The following is a 16,694-nucleotide window of genomic DNA, read 5'->3' as shown; positions in this document are numbered from 1 at the left end:
AGTTATTATTTTACATATCTTTTAAAAAAAACTAATTTTGTTAATTTGTTAAAAAAAAAACAACAAATTTACTTTTACTTTGTAATTTAAAATTTATTTAATTACTTTTGAATCTTAAAATTTTTATTACTAATTAAAAATTATATGAGAAAAAACTGCTTCCCAATAAATTAACTTCCGAAAAATGGGACATTTTTAGTCATGTTTCCGGCTTCTTATTTTTAGAATATTATTTTCAAAATAGAAAATTAAAAATAATTTTTTATTATTTTGGAAAATAAGGGGTGTCTGGCAAGGTGCTTAGCTCATCTAGACAAGCTTGGGTATTGGATCCATTCGAGTGGCTCCATGTGTTAGGCTCGTTTAGATAGTCCCAAACATCGGGTCCATTTAGGCAGTCCTTAGACACTAGGGCTCATTTGGGTGTTTCCCAGCCCTGAGTCCCCGGCTCGTCTTGGCAGTCCTGAGCCTTAACCCCATTTGAACGATCTGAGACCTTGATTGTTGGGTGATACCAAATTGGTGGTTTAGATGACTTTTTAATGTATTAAAATTTTATCCAAAACAAGGGTAAACAACAAAATGTTGTTTTCTAATTTTTGTATTTTTTTCAGTGCTTTTATTTTAAAAATTGTTTTTAGAAAACAATGGTTGATAATGGTCAAATGCCATATAATTGTCTTAGATAATAGTTTTCCATTTTTAAAAATATAAAACTGTTTTAAAAACAGCTAGCCAGACAGTAATTAGCAAAAACCTAAATTCTATGAGTTAATTTTTTTTTAAAAAAGTTTGAGACACTTCTCAAATGAAATTTAAATTTAACAATTTCATTTACTAGGCAAATGCTTTTTTATCTCTTCATAACTATCTAAATTAGGAATAATAACTAGATGGAGTTTACCCAAACCAGAGTAAACTTGACTCAATCAAATTATAACTCATCCCGGTAAAACTCTAATCTAATTTCTTACTTGCCGGATTGTACTCTCTTCAAATGACCTGAGCTGGTTTTAAATATAAAAAAACTCCCCAAAAAAACATTTTTACATATAAATCCACATATGGGGAGGGTTCATACAAACCCGATTCACCCTATAATCTCTAATGGTTACCCATGTCCGATCCAAGAGGGTTGGATCTCCCAAAAATTCAACCCTATTCCATTTCTAATCCAACCACCAAAAAAAAAAAAAAAAAAAAAAAAAAAACTTTTTATAAGGGATTTACGTTCCAACTAGCTTTATTAATTACGAAACGAGTCTAAGAAAATATTATTTATTACAAATTGAACTCATATTATGATATGATAATTTAATTAAGTGTTTAAAAAGATTTACTTTTTTATATTAAATTTTTTATTTAAACAATCAAAATGTAATTAAACATAGCTAATTAATAATTACAAAATCAGCAACGAATATACCAAGTAATAATCACTAACAGTGATGGTGATAAATAGAAAAATTTATAAAACTAATATATGATATTATAAAAAAAAAAAATATGTTTTTCCTTTTACACACCCTATAAAAAAAAAAAGGGAGATAAATTAGGAATAGAAAAGTCCTACGCGGAAAAGGCCGGCCCCACACCCGTATGTCAAGAAGAGCCAATGGAAAATTGAGTGTCATCAAGTGGGACCCATTTAACTAAATAAGTAAGAGATTTATTGGCTTGGTCAAGCCTCCCTTCTCTATTTTGACCCGCGAAGAACCAACCACGTGGAGACAAACTGAGTGGCCAAACCCACAAACAAAAGTGAGAAGAAACATCCAAAATAAAACCGAGACATTCTTCACAACAAAAATAAAAACCAAGAACGAAGACAGAAGCAAAAACGCACATCTGGAATCCTTTCATTTTTTATTTTGTATTTTAGTACTTTCCACCCCTGTTGCCCCACCTTTCAACCTGCTCTTCTAGAAGACCTAATTTTCATTTTTCTTCTCTTTTTCTTTTCTTTTGTCTCATTTCTCTCTCTACTTCATCTAGAAGCCCATCGCCTTCTACCGTCCCTACAATCTCGCTTATTATTATTATTATTTTTTTTATCTTTTTCTCTATTTTTATTAGACTCTTTCTTTCTTATTTTCTTTTTTTTCTCCCTCTATATATATGTATTCGAACTTCCTGCTTTTCTCTCTCACTAAACAAACAAATACCACCATCAAACTACTTCCTTTTTCTACAAGTTTAGTTTGTTTTCAATTACTTCTCGATTGATTACACAAACATGGTCGTCAAAGAATCTCTCCATCTGTTAGAAGAAAACACAAACTTCCAAGATCCACATGAAGATGAAGAAGAAGAAGAAGCACTTTCTCTTTGTGATCTTCCTATTCACGACGATTCATTCAAATGGGAAGATGAATCTTTCTCTAAGCTAGATCATGAAAGAAGCCCTTCGTTCGGAAAAGACGATTTCTTCGAATTCTTCAGCGAAGATTTCACAGCTTCAACTTATCCATCAGGCAAAGACATCATTTTCTGTGGTAAACTCATTCCTTACAAAGAACCTCCTCTTCTTCCTGATCATCATCATCATCATCAACAACAACAAACTCAGAATCATCATCATCATCGTCATCATCATCACCAAACCAGCAACAAACGCATCAAGAATAAAGGGTTTCAATGGAAATCATACTCTTTCCGCAAACTAGTCATAAAATTTTCTTCCAAAGATTCCAAAAATGGCGAAAACTACAACTGCTCCAAACCCAAAAAAGTTCTTAAAAACTCGAAGACTTTGCCACTTCCCAACAACAAGTCGTCGAATAAGAACTTTGTCTACAAAACAAGCAAGAGTGATCTTTCACTAGGGAAAGTGTCGGTACTTTCGTCTCCGGCGAAGTCGAGGTGGCATTTGTTTATGTTCGGGATAGCGAGGTTGCCGACGGAGATGGAGCTTAGAGACATAAAGACGAGGCAGAGCCGGAGAAGTCCGTCGGCGACGATGTTCTCTTCGTTCGAAGAGAGTCGTGGTGATCACCATGAGGAAACCGTTAAAGAAAAGGTTGTGAGAGGGAAGAGAAGAGGGAAAGGTTTGTGGGCTTTGATTAGAGCATTAGGTTGCACTAGCTCTCTGTATACAAACGCCGTCGTTAAAGGGTCCTTTGGTTACGATATGCCAGAGGTTCGTGAGAGAGTTTGAGGGAAAATGAGAGAGAGAGAGAGAGAGAGAGAGAGAGAGAGAGAGAGAGAGAGATCAGCTTGACATAATTGACTGCAATTTTGTACACTTGCCATTCGCAGCCAGCACTTTTGGATGATATATTTGAAAAGGGAATAATAAAATTATGTATGATTGGGATTTGGGTGGAAATGAAGACAAGTAGAGCTTTATGCTATTTGATTTTCCTTTTTCTATGTATAGTGATTAACATTAAATTATGCAACTTTATGATTTCCTATGTATCTAGTTCATCTCCTCAATTTTATATATATATATATATATATATATATATATATATTTTTTGTTAAATTTATTTATGATAAATAATGCAATAATATTTAATTAATTTATATTTTTTATTTAAAATTTATTTATAAGTAGTTAGGTTTAATATAACAATCAATAAATTTTAGTAAATATTATTTGATAAATAAATTTAATAAATATTTTAGGATTTGAGTATTAGTAATTATTTTTTTCCGATCAAAACTTAGAATTTGAGCAATATATATAATTAAACAGATTAATTCAATGGAATTCGAATAGGTTGAAAATATGTGATTATAGCTAGGAGGCAAAGCCAAAACCTGGAAGCGTATGTGGCTACTGTTTGACGCTTTCTGAAATTTCAATTACCTGACGTAATTTCACCTACTATCTCAGGAATCTTGTTATATTCTATCTTGTAAGAAAAAAAAAAAAAATTAGTAATCAAAATCTTGCAGCAAGTCACTATTTAAAAAATTAAATATAAGAATTTTTGTTTTTTGGAAAATTATAAAATTTGTTCAGAGTAAATTCATTTTCAAAAACGACTAACAGATTTTATCTAGAAAAGGTTACGACTAAAACAGATTGTAGTGGTATTCAGTCAGACTATATATTATAGACATACCACCCAATTTTGTGTGATATATAAGCACTAAAAATACTAAATTTTATTTTGTTCGTATCACCAAAAAAAAAAAAAAAGAAAAAACATTATATTTGTGACCAAAGATTGTATTTGGTCATTGACTTGCTGCCAATTGTACATCTCCGTTTTAGTGAAATGTTACATGTTGGCAGGGAGATTTTCTGGCTTGTTTTTTCGTATTTTTATTAATATTTAAATAATGAGAAAATTTTCTTGCCTTAAATGAGATTGTTCTCCATGTAAAAGAGGTGATATTATATTACTTATTGAATAAGAATGTTGATAGAAAAATGAAGTAGAATATTTGAATTCATATTATTATATAATTCTGATTCAAGATTTGATGATAAAATCTTCATTTTCTTAATTTATATATAAAAAAAAAAATTAGTTGCAAGTTTCAACTCAAAAAAACACTTCTAGTTGAGAAAGTGTATTTAATTTTCGATTAAAACTTTGCAACTCAAAATTATATCCTTGTAATTAATTAGTTGCAACTCAAAAGTTACTTTTAGTTAAAAAAAAAAAATGCATTTAATTTCGATTAAGACTTTTAACAGGACCTTTTTTTTTTTTTTTTTTTTTTTGGGGTGCTGATACTGTGGTAGCTTAGTTTTTATTTTATGCTATAAAAAGAGGCTAAAGACTATTATGATCTTTCAGCAAAAACAAAAAACAGAGGCTAAAGGCCCAAAAAAAATTTAAAAAAATAAAAAATAATCTCTCTAAAAGAACAAACTTCTATATATTCAGTACTGAACAGAAGCTAAAGACCTAAAATAAATAAACAAATAATCTCTCTAAAAGATCAAACTCTCATACAATCAGGCCTGTAAAAATTCTTAAGTTCATATAAGCAGTAGCCCTATAATTATTCACGACTAATATTTCAAAAATTTAGTAACTGTAGACTTTTTTTTATAAAATTCTCTGTGAAACCGTTCTTTATACTTTGCAAGGACGAAATAAAATAATCAGAAATTATTAACATAAAGCAGCAGCAGCAGCAGCACAATATGTAAGTGCTGTGCACTACACAAAAACACGCGCATAAACATATTATATATAAATTATATAATAATTTATTCTAATTATTGATATTTGATTAGTTATTGTTAATTAATTGGAACAAGTGGAAATATATTGCATGCGTATTCTGCATGATTTCTTGATGCCATCAATAGTTGTACAAAAAAATATATAAGTGGGGCACGTTCTTTATATATATAATTAATTATTTTTATTCCAATTAAAAATTTTTATATTATATCTTAATTTTATAAAATTAGAATATTCTAATTTGATAATTATCTGATATATATATATATATAATATGTATTTGTGAAAAGAAATAAGAAACAAATTAGAAAATGAAACAAACGTTGAAACCATTTGAAATGAATGCATCCATGGTATTAGTGGGTCTCCATGTCATAAAGATAAAGGTTTTTTACTTTTTTTTTTTTTTGGATATAAATAAAATGATATTAATTATGTATAGTACAGCCTTCTTTGTTTGAATGGGCTGCTAGTTTTTTTTAGCTACTTTTAATTAGATATATTCTTGCACGTATATTATCCTCATGCTCTAAAAACCGGTTACCAATATAATATTGTACATATATATGAATTTCTTTTTTCCTTTTTCAAAATTTGTTAGGCCTCTTTCATATTCTTTTTTACTTTGCTTTTATTTAGTGGAAAGTCTATAATTAATTAATAGGGAATTGGACCATGTTATTCATCCTATAAAAAGATATTTATTTAGTGTTTTGATATTTGATATATATATGATATTTAATTTTATAAACTAACCATTCAACAAAAAATATAAATGCACCATGACAAATACAGCCAAGGAAGAAAACAATAAACCCTAAACTGGCAGAGATGCCTTTTGGAGAATATAATTAATTAAATATATATAATTGTTACACTAACTTGATGACTTAATAACAAGTCTAATCATTGCTTACTAACAACAACAACATCATCAACAACAACAACAACAACATGTCTAATCTTATGAGATAATTATAGATTATAATTAACCTTACTCACTTCACCAAAAAATAATTAACTTGACATATTTTAACCTTTTTATTTTTTATTTTTTTTGGGAATATTGACATATTTTAACCTGTTAAAACTCATTAGCTTCATTAGGTTTTTCTTATCAATGGTTTTTTTTTTTTTTTTTTTCAGTTAGTGTTCGTTTACTATGAATTTGTATGATTCATTGGAGTTTAATTTAATTTTTTTTCCTAAAATTTATTTAAGAGTACCAAATGGAATTGATTCGCTTAATATATCATGTCCTTTTTAACTAATGGTTGTATTTAAATAAATTATATTTAACATGACAAGGATGCAAGACCATTTCAACAACCATTGTGAGGACAATCTATTTTTCAATAAAAAAGGAACTACTTTTTCCAATTGATTACAACAGATCATTAATAGAAATAGCTTTTTGATCAACAACTAATTTCGTCTATTACCCAAAAAAAAAAATTATATATACATATATATTACACAACCAATTTCACCATTTTTTTTTTCAACCATTAATTTCTCTGTTTGTTTTCCCTTCCTTTTGGCTAGAGGCGCAGCCGATTTCAATCCATTTCTTTCTTAATTTCCTGCAGCATAGTATGTTTTTTCGGTTTTTGAATTTTTTTGTTTTGTTTTATTTTTTTAAGCATACATAAATGTAAATGACCAGTATAATAGAAATTTATATCGGCAAAATAAAAATTTATCAAAATGAACTTTGTAGTTAGTTTAATTTTGTAATTAGTTTCTCTAAGCTTGTAGTTAAGTGAAGTACCTACCTATCATTTAAAACGACAAAACCAATTACACAACTAAAGTAAAACCTTAAAAAAGGAAAATTTTAAATTCCAAACCAATTACCAAAGGAGCACAAAAATAACCAACTTATATATAAGCTAAGCAGCTTTCACTTCAGCAAGTATCTTTGTTGCATTCAAAACATACATCACATGGCAAAACTTTTGTACTTTACAACTAAAATCCCTACAAGCCTCAATAAATATGTAAAAATGGTAAAGATTATAATTTTTTTCCTTTTTTTTAATAAGAACGAGAAGTCTGTGATATCTAGGAAGAGAAACCGTATCCAAAATTTTCTCTTACCCTGCCTATCCGCTCAAACTGCCATCTCTACTCAGACTTCTTCTTCTTCTTCTTCTTCTTCTCTCTCTCTCTCTCTAAATCCTCATTTGCCAGAGTCAGTTCAAACCGTTTTGCTTTGTAAGCAATTCATTCTGCTCCAGGAAACTGCGGGAAGTAAAGTTAATGAATCCAGTCAATCTTAACAAGCAGACAAAAAGTTGTAGAAGCTAAAGAAGAATGATATTTTGCAAAATGGAATTTTTGTAGAAATTGTAAATCATGGAAGCTGTGAACCACTTCGTAATCTTATTGGAAAAGAATCTCAATAGTTTTTATCAATGAATTACTTTCACACATGCAAATTCATAGAATAAACATCCATTCGGAATGCAGGACTGGACTGGACTATTTGAAGGCATGTCCAATCAAATTTGGCTAAATTCAAAATAGTCCAGTCCAATCAAGATCAATCCTGCTTCTCAAACAGATTCACATATTCATAGCAAAATACTTTCGTTGACAAATTAGGACCACCAAAATATAATCTAGTAACTCAACTCCTCCACTACTTGGGTTTTTATGTTTCTATGTGCTAACCAGAAAAATAACTATTGCCTAAACCACTTATATTTTACTAACCTGTAAAACCAGGTCATATTCAGAAATCAGATTAATTAGCTAATAAGCATCACAACCAGCCAAACTGGGTGACCCAAATTTAATGAATATAGAAAGTAATTAAATCCAACCAGATCACTACCATCTATCTAATCTACCAAGGTTCCAACTAAATTATGAAACATAATGGACAATGCAGAGGTGATAGAAAAGTTCAATTATGGCTGGTTAAGCGTTGTCAGCCCAAAGTTCATCTTGCTTTCTGCTGCCTAATGCACTGTCATGAAAACGGTAAAATTGTTCCCATGATAAAGCACCAAGTGCTATCATATATAGACACAAAGCAAAGGTTGCAAAATTAAGAAAAGAAGGAAATTTTTATTGCACCTTTGTATTCGTAACCATATTTCTAGCAGCAGCTTTTTCCATAATGCTTTTGTAATATTGTGTAAAAGGAGTATTTCCACTGAACTTTTCAAGCTGTACATTTACAAATTATCAGATGGAAGTCAAAGCATTGCATTCATCAAACTCTAAACAGTACTCTTAACAGAAATAATGCAAACCTGAAGAAATGATTCTACAGATTGCCGATCTTTTGGTGAAAAGGCAACCTCATCTCTTTTCTTCTGCACAAACTGAACATTTTGCTCCACCTGCAGGCAAGAATAAATGCTTTAAAAACCAGTTCGTGCAATCAATGTTTCATACCTGCGATAAAATTCCATACTACTATTATCCATCTATTTTGTCATCAGCCAAGAAGCCGATGCATACAGTTATGTAGAGATGTTCAGTAACACAAAAGTTAATGACCATGACCCATCAGTGATTAGTGATGTAATGCATGAGAATAGCCCATGTACTTGCCTAACTCTAGTTCAATTCATAGCCTAGACTACAAACACTATTTGACAGATTGCAGTATGACACAAAATTTGGGCATTTACAATTTTCCAAGATGGTTCATTAAGCCAAGTTCAAGAATATATGTTGCTAGTCTAGCTTTGGCTTTGTTTAGAGAGCCTGAAGGATAGTTTCTATCGACCTTTGGCCTTAGAAATATATATCTCCCACTTGTTTTATTGACAACTTTTTTTTATTTCCCCTTGAATATTCTCTTTGTAGAACTACTCAAGATATCACTCTTGGCAAGAAGCGAGTAATAAGCATGCTATATCTCTAGACTGAATCAATTTCTTGAGAAAGAGATAAATGGAATATTTTGTACCTGATCAATCAAACGTTTTACTGGACGCCTGAAATTCTCAATAGTAGTTGTCTCATGAAACTTCCTCAGGCAGATGAGGGGAATGGTTGCTAAATCAGGGAAAGATATATGGTGGCTCCACTGAGCAAAGTGTTCTGAAAGCAGCTCAATAGCAGATAAAACACACAGCTCTTGGAAGTTCCGTGATTTCAACCAGTGTTTAGGCAACTGCACCAAAAATATTGAATATTAACCAAACTAAAAAAATAAATCGACAGAGTAGAATTAATTTATATATATATATATATATATATATACATATATATTTTTTTTTTTTCAAAAAATGCAAAAAAGATAAAAGACCAAAGAAGCTAGATCGAAACAATAAGTGTCAGCCACCAACATGAAAGTATGGAATCGGCTGAAGATGCTCTATTAAGGAACTACAAAAAACAACAGGATAGTAATTTTACATAAGCAAGCTTAATAATCACTAACCTTTGTGGAAGTCGAAAAGCTGCAGGCCTTCCCAGATTTCCCACCCTCCTTTCCAATTTTATACTCCAGTATATCCAAAACCAATGATGCAACAGGAATAAAAATACCACTTGAACTGGAAAGATGATTCAACCATTGAACACACTTAATTCTTAAAGGTAAATATCTTGGTCCTGGAAACAAAATAGCCACTCCATTTATAATCTGAATGATCATAGAAAGCAGTGGCTGAAGATCATAATCACGTATATTGGCTGATATAAACGAAACCCAGAGGTCAATGCAACTAGTGTATTGCCAACTGCATATGTTCTTGAATGCTTCCTGCATAAAAAAAAAAAAAAAGGGGTCAGAATATGAGGATTAATAAATATTTTGATCCAAACAACAACAAATTATAATTATGAATTCAATGTATCAGGCAGCCAATAACAATCATAATAATTCCACACCTTCTTTTTGGTTTGTAGACCCTGATGCAGTATCTTACCAAGTTGACAGATTGAAACCATTGCTTTGCTGGATGATTTTTGCATATCTATAGAGCATAGCTCAACAAAGGAGTTTCTCAAATATTCTATGTGTTTCAGTTGAACAGGCTCTACAAATTGGCAATGACCAATAAAGGATTTATATGTTTTAACAAAGCAGGTGTCAAAGAAGTCTGAACTAAATACAGATGCCAGGTCTCTGATAATGAGAAATGCGTAGGATGATAAAGTCCCTCCACCTGTTGCCCACAAATGAACAGCTATCTGCATTGGAAATAGGACATGTTTACATGATTCGCAAAGGATTGACATGCAACACAGAAACCAAACATCCATAACATATGGTGCTTCGGTATCTTAATAATATTTAGATGGCAGTACCTTGATGAGTCTACGGAGTAAAGAAGGAAAAAGTACAAAAAATGTCATAGAAGCTCTGACTCGGGCTAAGGAGAAGGTCAAAATCTCAACATCAGTAGCCTGATTCAGGAGAAAAAGGGTACTCCTCAAGTATGACTTGATTAGTGGCTTGAATGTGTTCCATTTTGAGGAATTCTTTACCTCCTCAACTTTCTCCTTCCTGCTACCAGAGCTTTTTATTCCCAGTAGCCCCCTAAATAGATTATCAGCCTCATTAAGCATGAACATTAATATCGTGCAAAAAGTTTCACTATCCTGTATTGTATGGCATGGGTCAGCATCAAGGGCATTGCTTGATTCAACTCCATAGTGGCATGCAGACCGATACCCATTTAATAGACTGGTCAGTGCAGATACACTTTGCTGCTCTGTGACTAGCTGACACCAAGAATTAACAGCAGATGTACTCAACAACTTGATCTCCTTGTTATTTGCAATGTCTCCATTCGATAACTGCATGTCATCATCACTCATCTCATCTTCATCTGCATACTGTTATACATCAGAACATACCACAAAAATCATCAAATAGCAAAACTATTTACAGGTGAAGTCTATAGATCATATTTGGTTGTGGTTTCAACATAAATATGAAGTAACATTAGATGATCATGCCCATATAATTTGATACCCAGAAAAATTCAACTTAGGCAATTGCTGAAGTTTCCATTTACTATCAAGTAAAAGAATAACATCAAATGGCTTTAAACAATAAACCTCTTTTTTCCAAATAAGATATGCACATGATAATAAAATTCAATAATTGTTTCCTCAAAATATCAATTATCCAAATAATAAAACAAATCATAAGCAAATAACTTACAGCTTTATTTCTAAGTTCTCCAAGCTTCTTATCATAATTTTCCAGAAATTTAGAAAATTCAGGATCCTGAAAAAATCCCAAATAAATATTCTTCATAAAAAAAAGGTTACAAAAATCTTGGTAATATGCAAATACAAAACTCTATAACATGGTATAGATAGCAAAAAGTAGTAGAATATAAATTACCAGATGAAAAGAATGGGCAAAATTAAAATAACTTTCTAAAATTCATCATACATTTTAAAAAGTCAATTAAGATGGTAACTAGAAAAATAGTCTACCAAATAAATTTATCAAATGGCATCGCAATTGATGCGGTAGTTCGTTAATGATTGACAAATTAATAGAACCTAAATTCATGGATAAGCCACCAAAACAATGTCCAATTAGTTGCCATGTTATTTGGTAAATTTATTTGATAAACTATTTTGTGATTAGAAGTTTTTCTTCCAACAATAATAGAACCCAAACAAGATTAATGTCACATATTAACAAGGAGATAGTACTATCCTGTATATTGTCTCTATAAAGTCAATAATGCAACAAGGAAATAAATACGAAATCTTCAAATCAAATAGAAAAACTTATAAGTCTCTAACAACTGCTGTGATTTCTCTGGTTAAAAATTTAGAATAGGATTCCTAGAAATTAGGTTGTACACTCCGTGTCTTCTATGGAAGGCAACACCTAAACATTAGAAGTTGAAATCCAAGGCCTAAGAACTTTTTAAGAAGTTTATTTTGTTACCCTCGAAAGCATTGTGCTTTAAGCATGAAATTGTTTCCCAACACATATAAAAACTACTTTCCTAAAACAAGAAACACACAAATCCAATATACTCTCTTTGCCTTGGATAAAAGCATTATGCTTTTAAATGTGAAGTCCTTTGCCAAAACATATATAGAAACCACTTTAGTAAAACAAGAAATGGTGGCTAAGCACCAATACAATATACTGTCATTGCCTTACTTAAAGAGACCATAGTTAAAATCACACTGAAGTACATTCTTTATTTTAAAAGTCAAGTCTATTTTTCTCTCATTTTTGTTTTAAATAATGCCCTCTAAAATAGAAAGCATTATTTTAGATGATTTGAGTGCAATATAAACCCAATTAAACAATATATATGCCTAAGTACAGTCCATATCGTCTTGCTGACTTTGCTCTAGCAAGATTTGTCCTCATGCATATTATACTCAACCAATCAATCAAATTACTTAGATCCTTCCATTTCTTCTCAATGCCACACAAACTTTTAGTTTGTTCTACAAAAACATTTATTGAACCCAAAATACAGCTGAATTCCTTTCAAGATTCCATACTGTCTCAAGAACAACCATATGCACCAATAAAGTTCCGTATCATTCAAATGTATTCAGAATCTTAAATCAACACTATCAAAAACCATATGAGCTTTACCTTTTCCTTCATTTTGTTCAACCTTTTTGTTTTCTTTGTAAGTTCAACATAAATTTCTTTGTTCTGCACTGATAATGCAGTGCCACCATATTTGTCTGCATGCAAATTCCACCAAATTAAACACAAGATTAAAAAGGGAAAAAGCAAAGAGAACTCTGTATGTGAATGATATTAAAACAATAAAAAGTTATAAAGCCTACCTTCTAGGTCATTATCATCACTATCACATTGAGCAACATGTAGACTTGAGTCCTGGTCAGTAGTTCAGTACATTTTAGAGTCAATCCAAATTATTGGGCAGGGGAAAAGGAAACATGTCAAAAAAATTCCAAAGACAAAATAAAGCTCAAAACCTCTGAAAGATATCCATCACTGTCTGAATCATCTCCAACTAAATCACTGTCATCTTCTTTGAATACTGCATCAAGAGAAGCATCTTCAAGTTCACCTTTGGTTTTCCTGAGAAAGAAAATATGATGTTTTAACTTTTTTTTTTTTTTCCCCAGATATTGCAACATTATAGTAATTTTTCCAGGAATTCAGGTTACCTGACATTTATAATGCCGACAAACACAGCATGATACCCAGAAAAAATTTCAAAAGAAAAAAAAGGATAGAAGAACAAGAAGAAATATAGGACAATCTTGTATATGAAATTGAAAGAAACAATGTTATTGCGAAGGATAAATGATGGACTGATGCTGCCTTCCTACCTCACATTAGACAATTTTGCTGCGTCCTCTATTTGGTCTTCATTGGCATCTTGCTCATTTTCTACAATAAATGATTTGAAACTTGAACTTAAAGTGGATTAAAATATAAAAAAAAAAAAAGAAAAAAAAAAAAAAGTAATCTCCAAAGAAAGTGGAAATGAAAACCCATTAGAATTAGTCAATCTAAATTTACATAACTGAAGCTTTAATAAAAGGGCTTGAAAGGAATAATTGATTAGAGTATCTATTAGTAAAACAAAATCACAGTCTGCAATCGCAAATTTTCTTTCCCATGACACAAATTAGCATATGATAACACGATGCATGCAAAGAATACAGGAAGTTCATTCAACCAAAAGCGAAAGCTAAGAAATTCACAGCAAGCTAGCTTGGCAAAGCCACTCTAGTTTGTCAGGATACAATTATGTTTAGTTAAAAAGCTTTAAACTTTGCAATTTTTGTCAATCTTCATCACTGGGTTTCAACAAACCCAGCACCAAACATTCAAAAATAAAAAAATAATAAAAATAAAAAAATATTAACACCCAGACCATTAAACCAAAAAAAAAAAAAAAACTACCAATTATCCACCAAACTGTCAAATAAACAATACCCTTAAAAGACATCAACTTCCAAAAAGAAACAATAAAAGGGGTAAGGAAGAAAAGAAGATTACTCTTAGAAGCTCTCTTCTTGAACGTAGACTTCAACTTGCGCTTTCTTTTGAGCACAGACTGAAGATTCTTCTTCGCAAACTTCCTAGCCTTTCTCCCCAGTTTCCCCATCTTTCCCACCAAAATTTCTGTACAAAAAATACCAAAAAAAAAAAAAAATCAAATTTCCACGAGAAAACAACAAGAAATTTTCTATTACTTCAGAAAACCAATGCAGAACATAACGGTGTTCTCACAAAAAAATGAAAAAGAGAAACGAGCTTTAAACCACAAGTTGGATGGAGAGCTTGGGAGAAAGGAGTTAAAACACGCAGCGTTGCCGCCCAGAAAACGAAGGAAGATGAAGAAGAGATGGGTAGAGGCTTTTAAAAATGAATTTATTATTTCTATAAACCTTAAAATAATAAGTTTTTTTTCCATATAATAATAATAATAAATATATTTTTGTTTCTGAGAAAATAGTGTGTGTGTGTGTGTTTTTTTTTTTCAATATGTTATATGTTAATTAATAAAACTTAAAAATAATATATATTTTTTCTCTTTTGAAATATATATTTTGAGTAGAGAAATAATATGTTGTTATATATATATATATATATATATATATACACTTTAGTATATGTTAAATGTTTTTTTTTTTTTTTTTTTTTGGGAGAGCAATAGAATATCTACAATATTTCCCCATGTTATATTATAGCTTGTGTAATTTTAATTGGGGTAGTATGGTCGTTAAAATATCAACAATTTTTTCTTTCTTTCTTTCCCCTTTTTTTTTTTTTTTTTTTTTAGGGTTAGACCTTTTTGTTTTTAAATCAGCCCACCAAAGAACACCAGCCCAAATTTTCTAGGTTTGGGTAGCTTTCTATTTGGGCCTCCTTTACTAATTAACAATTCAACCTAAGAAGCCCACTTCAAGCCCATTACACACTCGTCCCATGAAATTTGTATCCTTAAGCCTATTATCAAACCCGTTATCATACAACAAACTTTGAATTACTATTTGAAAATACAAAATTAGATAACAGGTTCAAAATAAATTGACTCGTATGTATTTCCATTCCATTGCGTGGAAGGTGGATAATTTGTTAAGCTCGTTTTCATTGTTCTCCTAACAGTGGTGCGATAGCTTAGCAAGTGTATAAACTACAATGCATACATACATACAAGCATTTTGAGTGGATTGTACTTTGCTTCTTAAGTTGTCCAATAGGCATGTTATATATGACTGTTTACCCAAAAAAGAAAAAAACAGTACTACATGTATGTCATTAATTTTCATTTTGTATGGTAGGATTTCAGGTACTTTTTGAAATTATAAATACAATAGTGCTACCAACATTATATTATTGGCCAAATTTATTTACCAAAAATGATGGAACAATATATTATTTTTGAAAAAATTAGTATAATTTAAATACAAATAAGTGAATTTTTAAAAATATAAATGAATTCAAAATCAATAATACTAAAGGCGCCAAATAGTTCACTAGATATAATAGTCCTATAAATATTAAATTATTGACCAAATTTATTTATCAAATAATAGGATAATATATTATATTTTGAAAAAATTAATACAGTTTAAATATGGATAAAAACTTAAAATCAATAAATAAATAAAAATCAATAATACTAAAGGTATCAAACAGTTCATTAGATACTGTGGCATTATTTTATTCATTTGTCTTGAGTTACACTTATTTCTTTAAATATTCACTCATACAATTTGGATTATATTTATTTATTAATCAATGAGATAATAACTATAATCTACACCACGATATTTGGCAAACAGATAAATCATTTGGTGTCTATAACACTACATATCTCAAATACAAACCAATAAAATATCATCAAATTATTTGGTAATAATTTGGTATTTATAACATTATTATTCTACATCTAAAATTTTGAGATGGGTTTTGACTAAAATTTGCATGGGATAATTTCAAAAGTACATATAACTATAAGAAGGAAGCGTAAACATATATAATTTCTTACTAAATATAGAGAAGTTTGAATGTAAATTTTTTCTTATTTTTCAGGCTAAACAAAACCCTCTATCTTCTTATCATCTTATAAGGCAGACAGTGTGCACTTAACAGTAGATACTACACCTTTCCCACCCCACAAGCCAGTATATGCATGTCTTTCATTTTGGAAGTTGGAGTGAGGACAAAGTTAGGTAGCTAAAACCATGTGAATTCTGAATTTTACTTTAAGAATGGCAATGTCAATGTGGTCTACTTAGGAAATAAAAATAGGGTTTCCTTTCTGCATGCAAGTGTTTCGAACTATATATCTCAATTCAAATCTCCACGCAAGATAGGTATGTTAATTCTTGAGTTGTTAAATGTGCCCTGTAACATTTAATAGATGAACATATCTATATATATATAAATATTGGTAAAAATAGAGGAATATATATATATACATGTATATTTTATGTTGTGGTTCTCTGACCACTTTAGAGAAGAAATATGAGAAGAAAATAAAAGAATTCTATTAATCTCTTAAAAATAGAATACCAAAAAAGAAAAACTTCTCTCATGGAGGATTCTCTCGTGGAACCTCTCTCTGCACTCTCCAATTCTCT

At 30.5% G+C, this 16,694-nt stretch overlaps 2 protein-coding genes across 6 annotated transcripts; one reads left to right on the top strand and one right to left on the bottom strand.

Annotated features, from left to right (window-relative positions):
• The first annotated feature begins 2,127 nt into the window (after positions 1 to 2,127).
• Positions 2,128 to 3,420, top strand: LOC107413646 (uncharacterized). The gene has a single exon (XM_025071698.3). The coding sequence runs from the start codon at positions 2,237 to 2,239 to the stop codon at positions 3,155 to 3,157; it is 921 nt and encodes a 306-aa protein (XP_024927466.2). The 5' UTR covers positions 2,128 to 2,236; the 3' UTR covers positions 3,158 to 3,420.
• A 3,596-nt stretch (positions 3,421 to 7,016) lies between these two features.
• Positions 7,017 to 14,516, bottom strand: LOC107413665 (protein REBELOTE). 5 transcript variants are annotated; one of them, XM_048469966.2, is made up of 14 exons: positions 14,367 to 14,516; positions 14,101 to 14,226; positions 13,425 to 13,485; positions 13,065 to 13,170; positions 12,912 to 12,963; positions 12,712 to 12,806; positions 11,293 to 11,358; positions 10,431 to 10,961; positions 10,011 to 10,313; positions 9,559 to 9,882; positions 9,082 to 9,288; positions 8,417 to 8,506; positions 8,238 to 8,330; positions 7,017 to 7,397 (listed from the first exon to the last, which is right to left on the bottom strand). In XM_048469966.2, exons 2-14 carry the CDS (start codon positions 14,207 to 14,209, stop codon positions 7,380 to 7,382), a joined length of 2,055 nt encoding a protein of 684 aa, XP_048325923.2. In that variant the 5' UTR covers positions 14,210 to 14,226; positions 14,367 to 14,516; the 3' UTR covers positions 7,017 to 7,379. The 5 variants fall into 5 exon arrangements, with proteins under 5 accessions (XP_048325923.2, XP_048325922.2, XP_048325924.2 ...); XM_048469965.2 differs by having other exon boundaries at positions 14,335 to 14,491; XM_048469967.2 differs by having other exon boundaries at positions 14,324 to 14,458.
• Positions 14,517 to 16,694: the final 2,178 nt, after the last annotated feature.

The sequence above is a fragment of the Ziziphus jujuba genome, chromosome 8 (genome assembly GCF_031755915.1).
Source record: "Ziziphus jujuba cultivar Dongzao chromosome 8, ASM3175591v1".
In the NCBI taxonomy this organism is placed as follows: Eukaryota; Viridiplantae; Streptophyta; class Magnoliopsida; order Rosales; family Rhamnaceae; genus Ziziphus; species Ziziphus jujuba.
The sequence above is the reverse complement of the archived record's forward strand: the minus strand, read 5'-3'. Positions and strand labels throughout refer to the sequence as shown.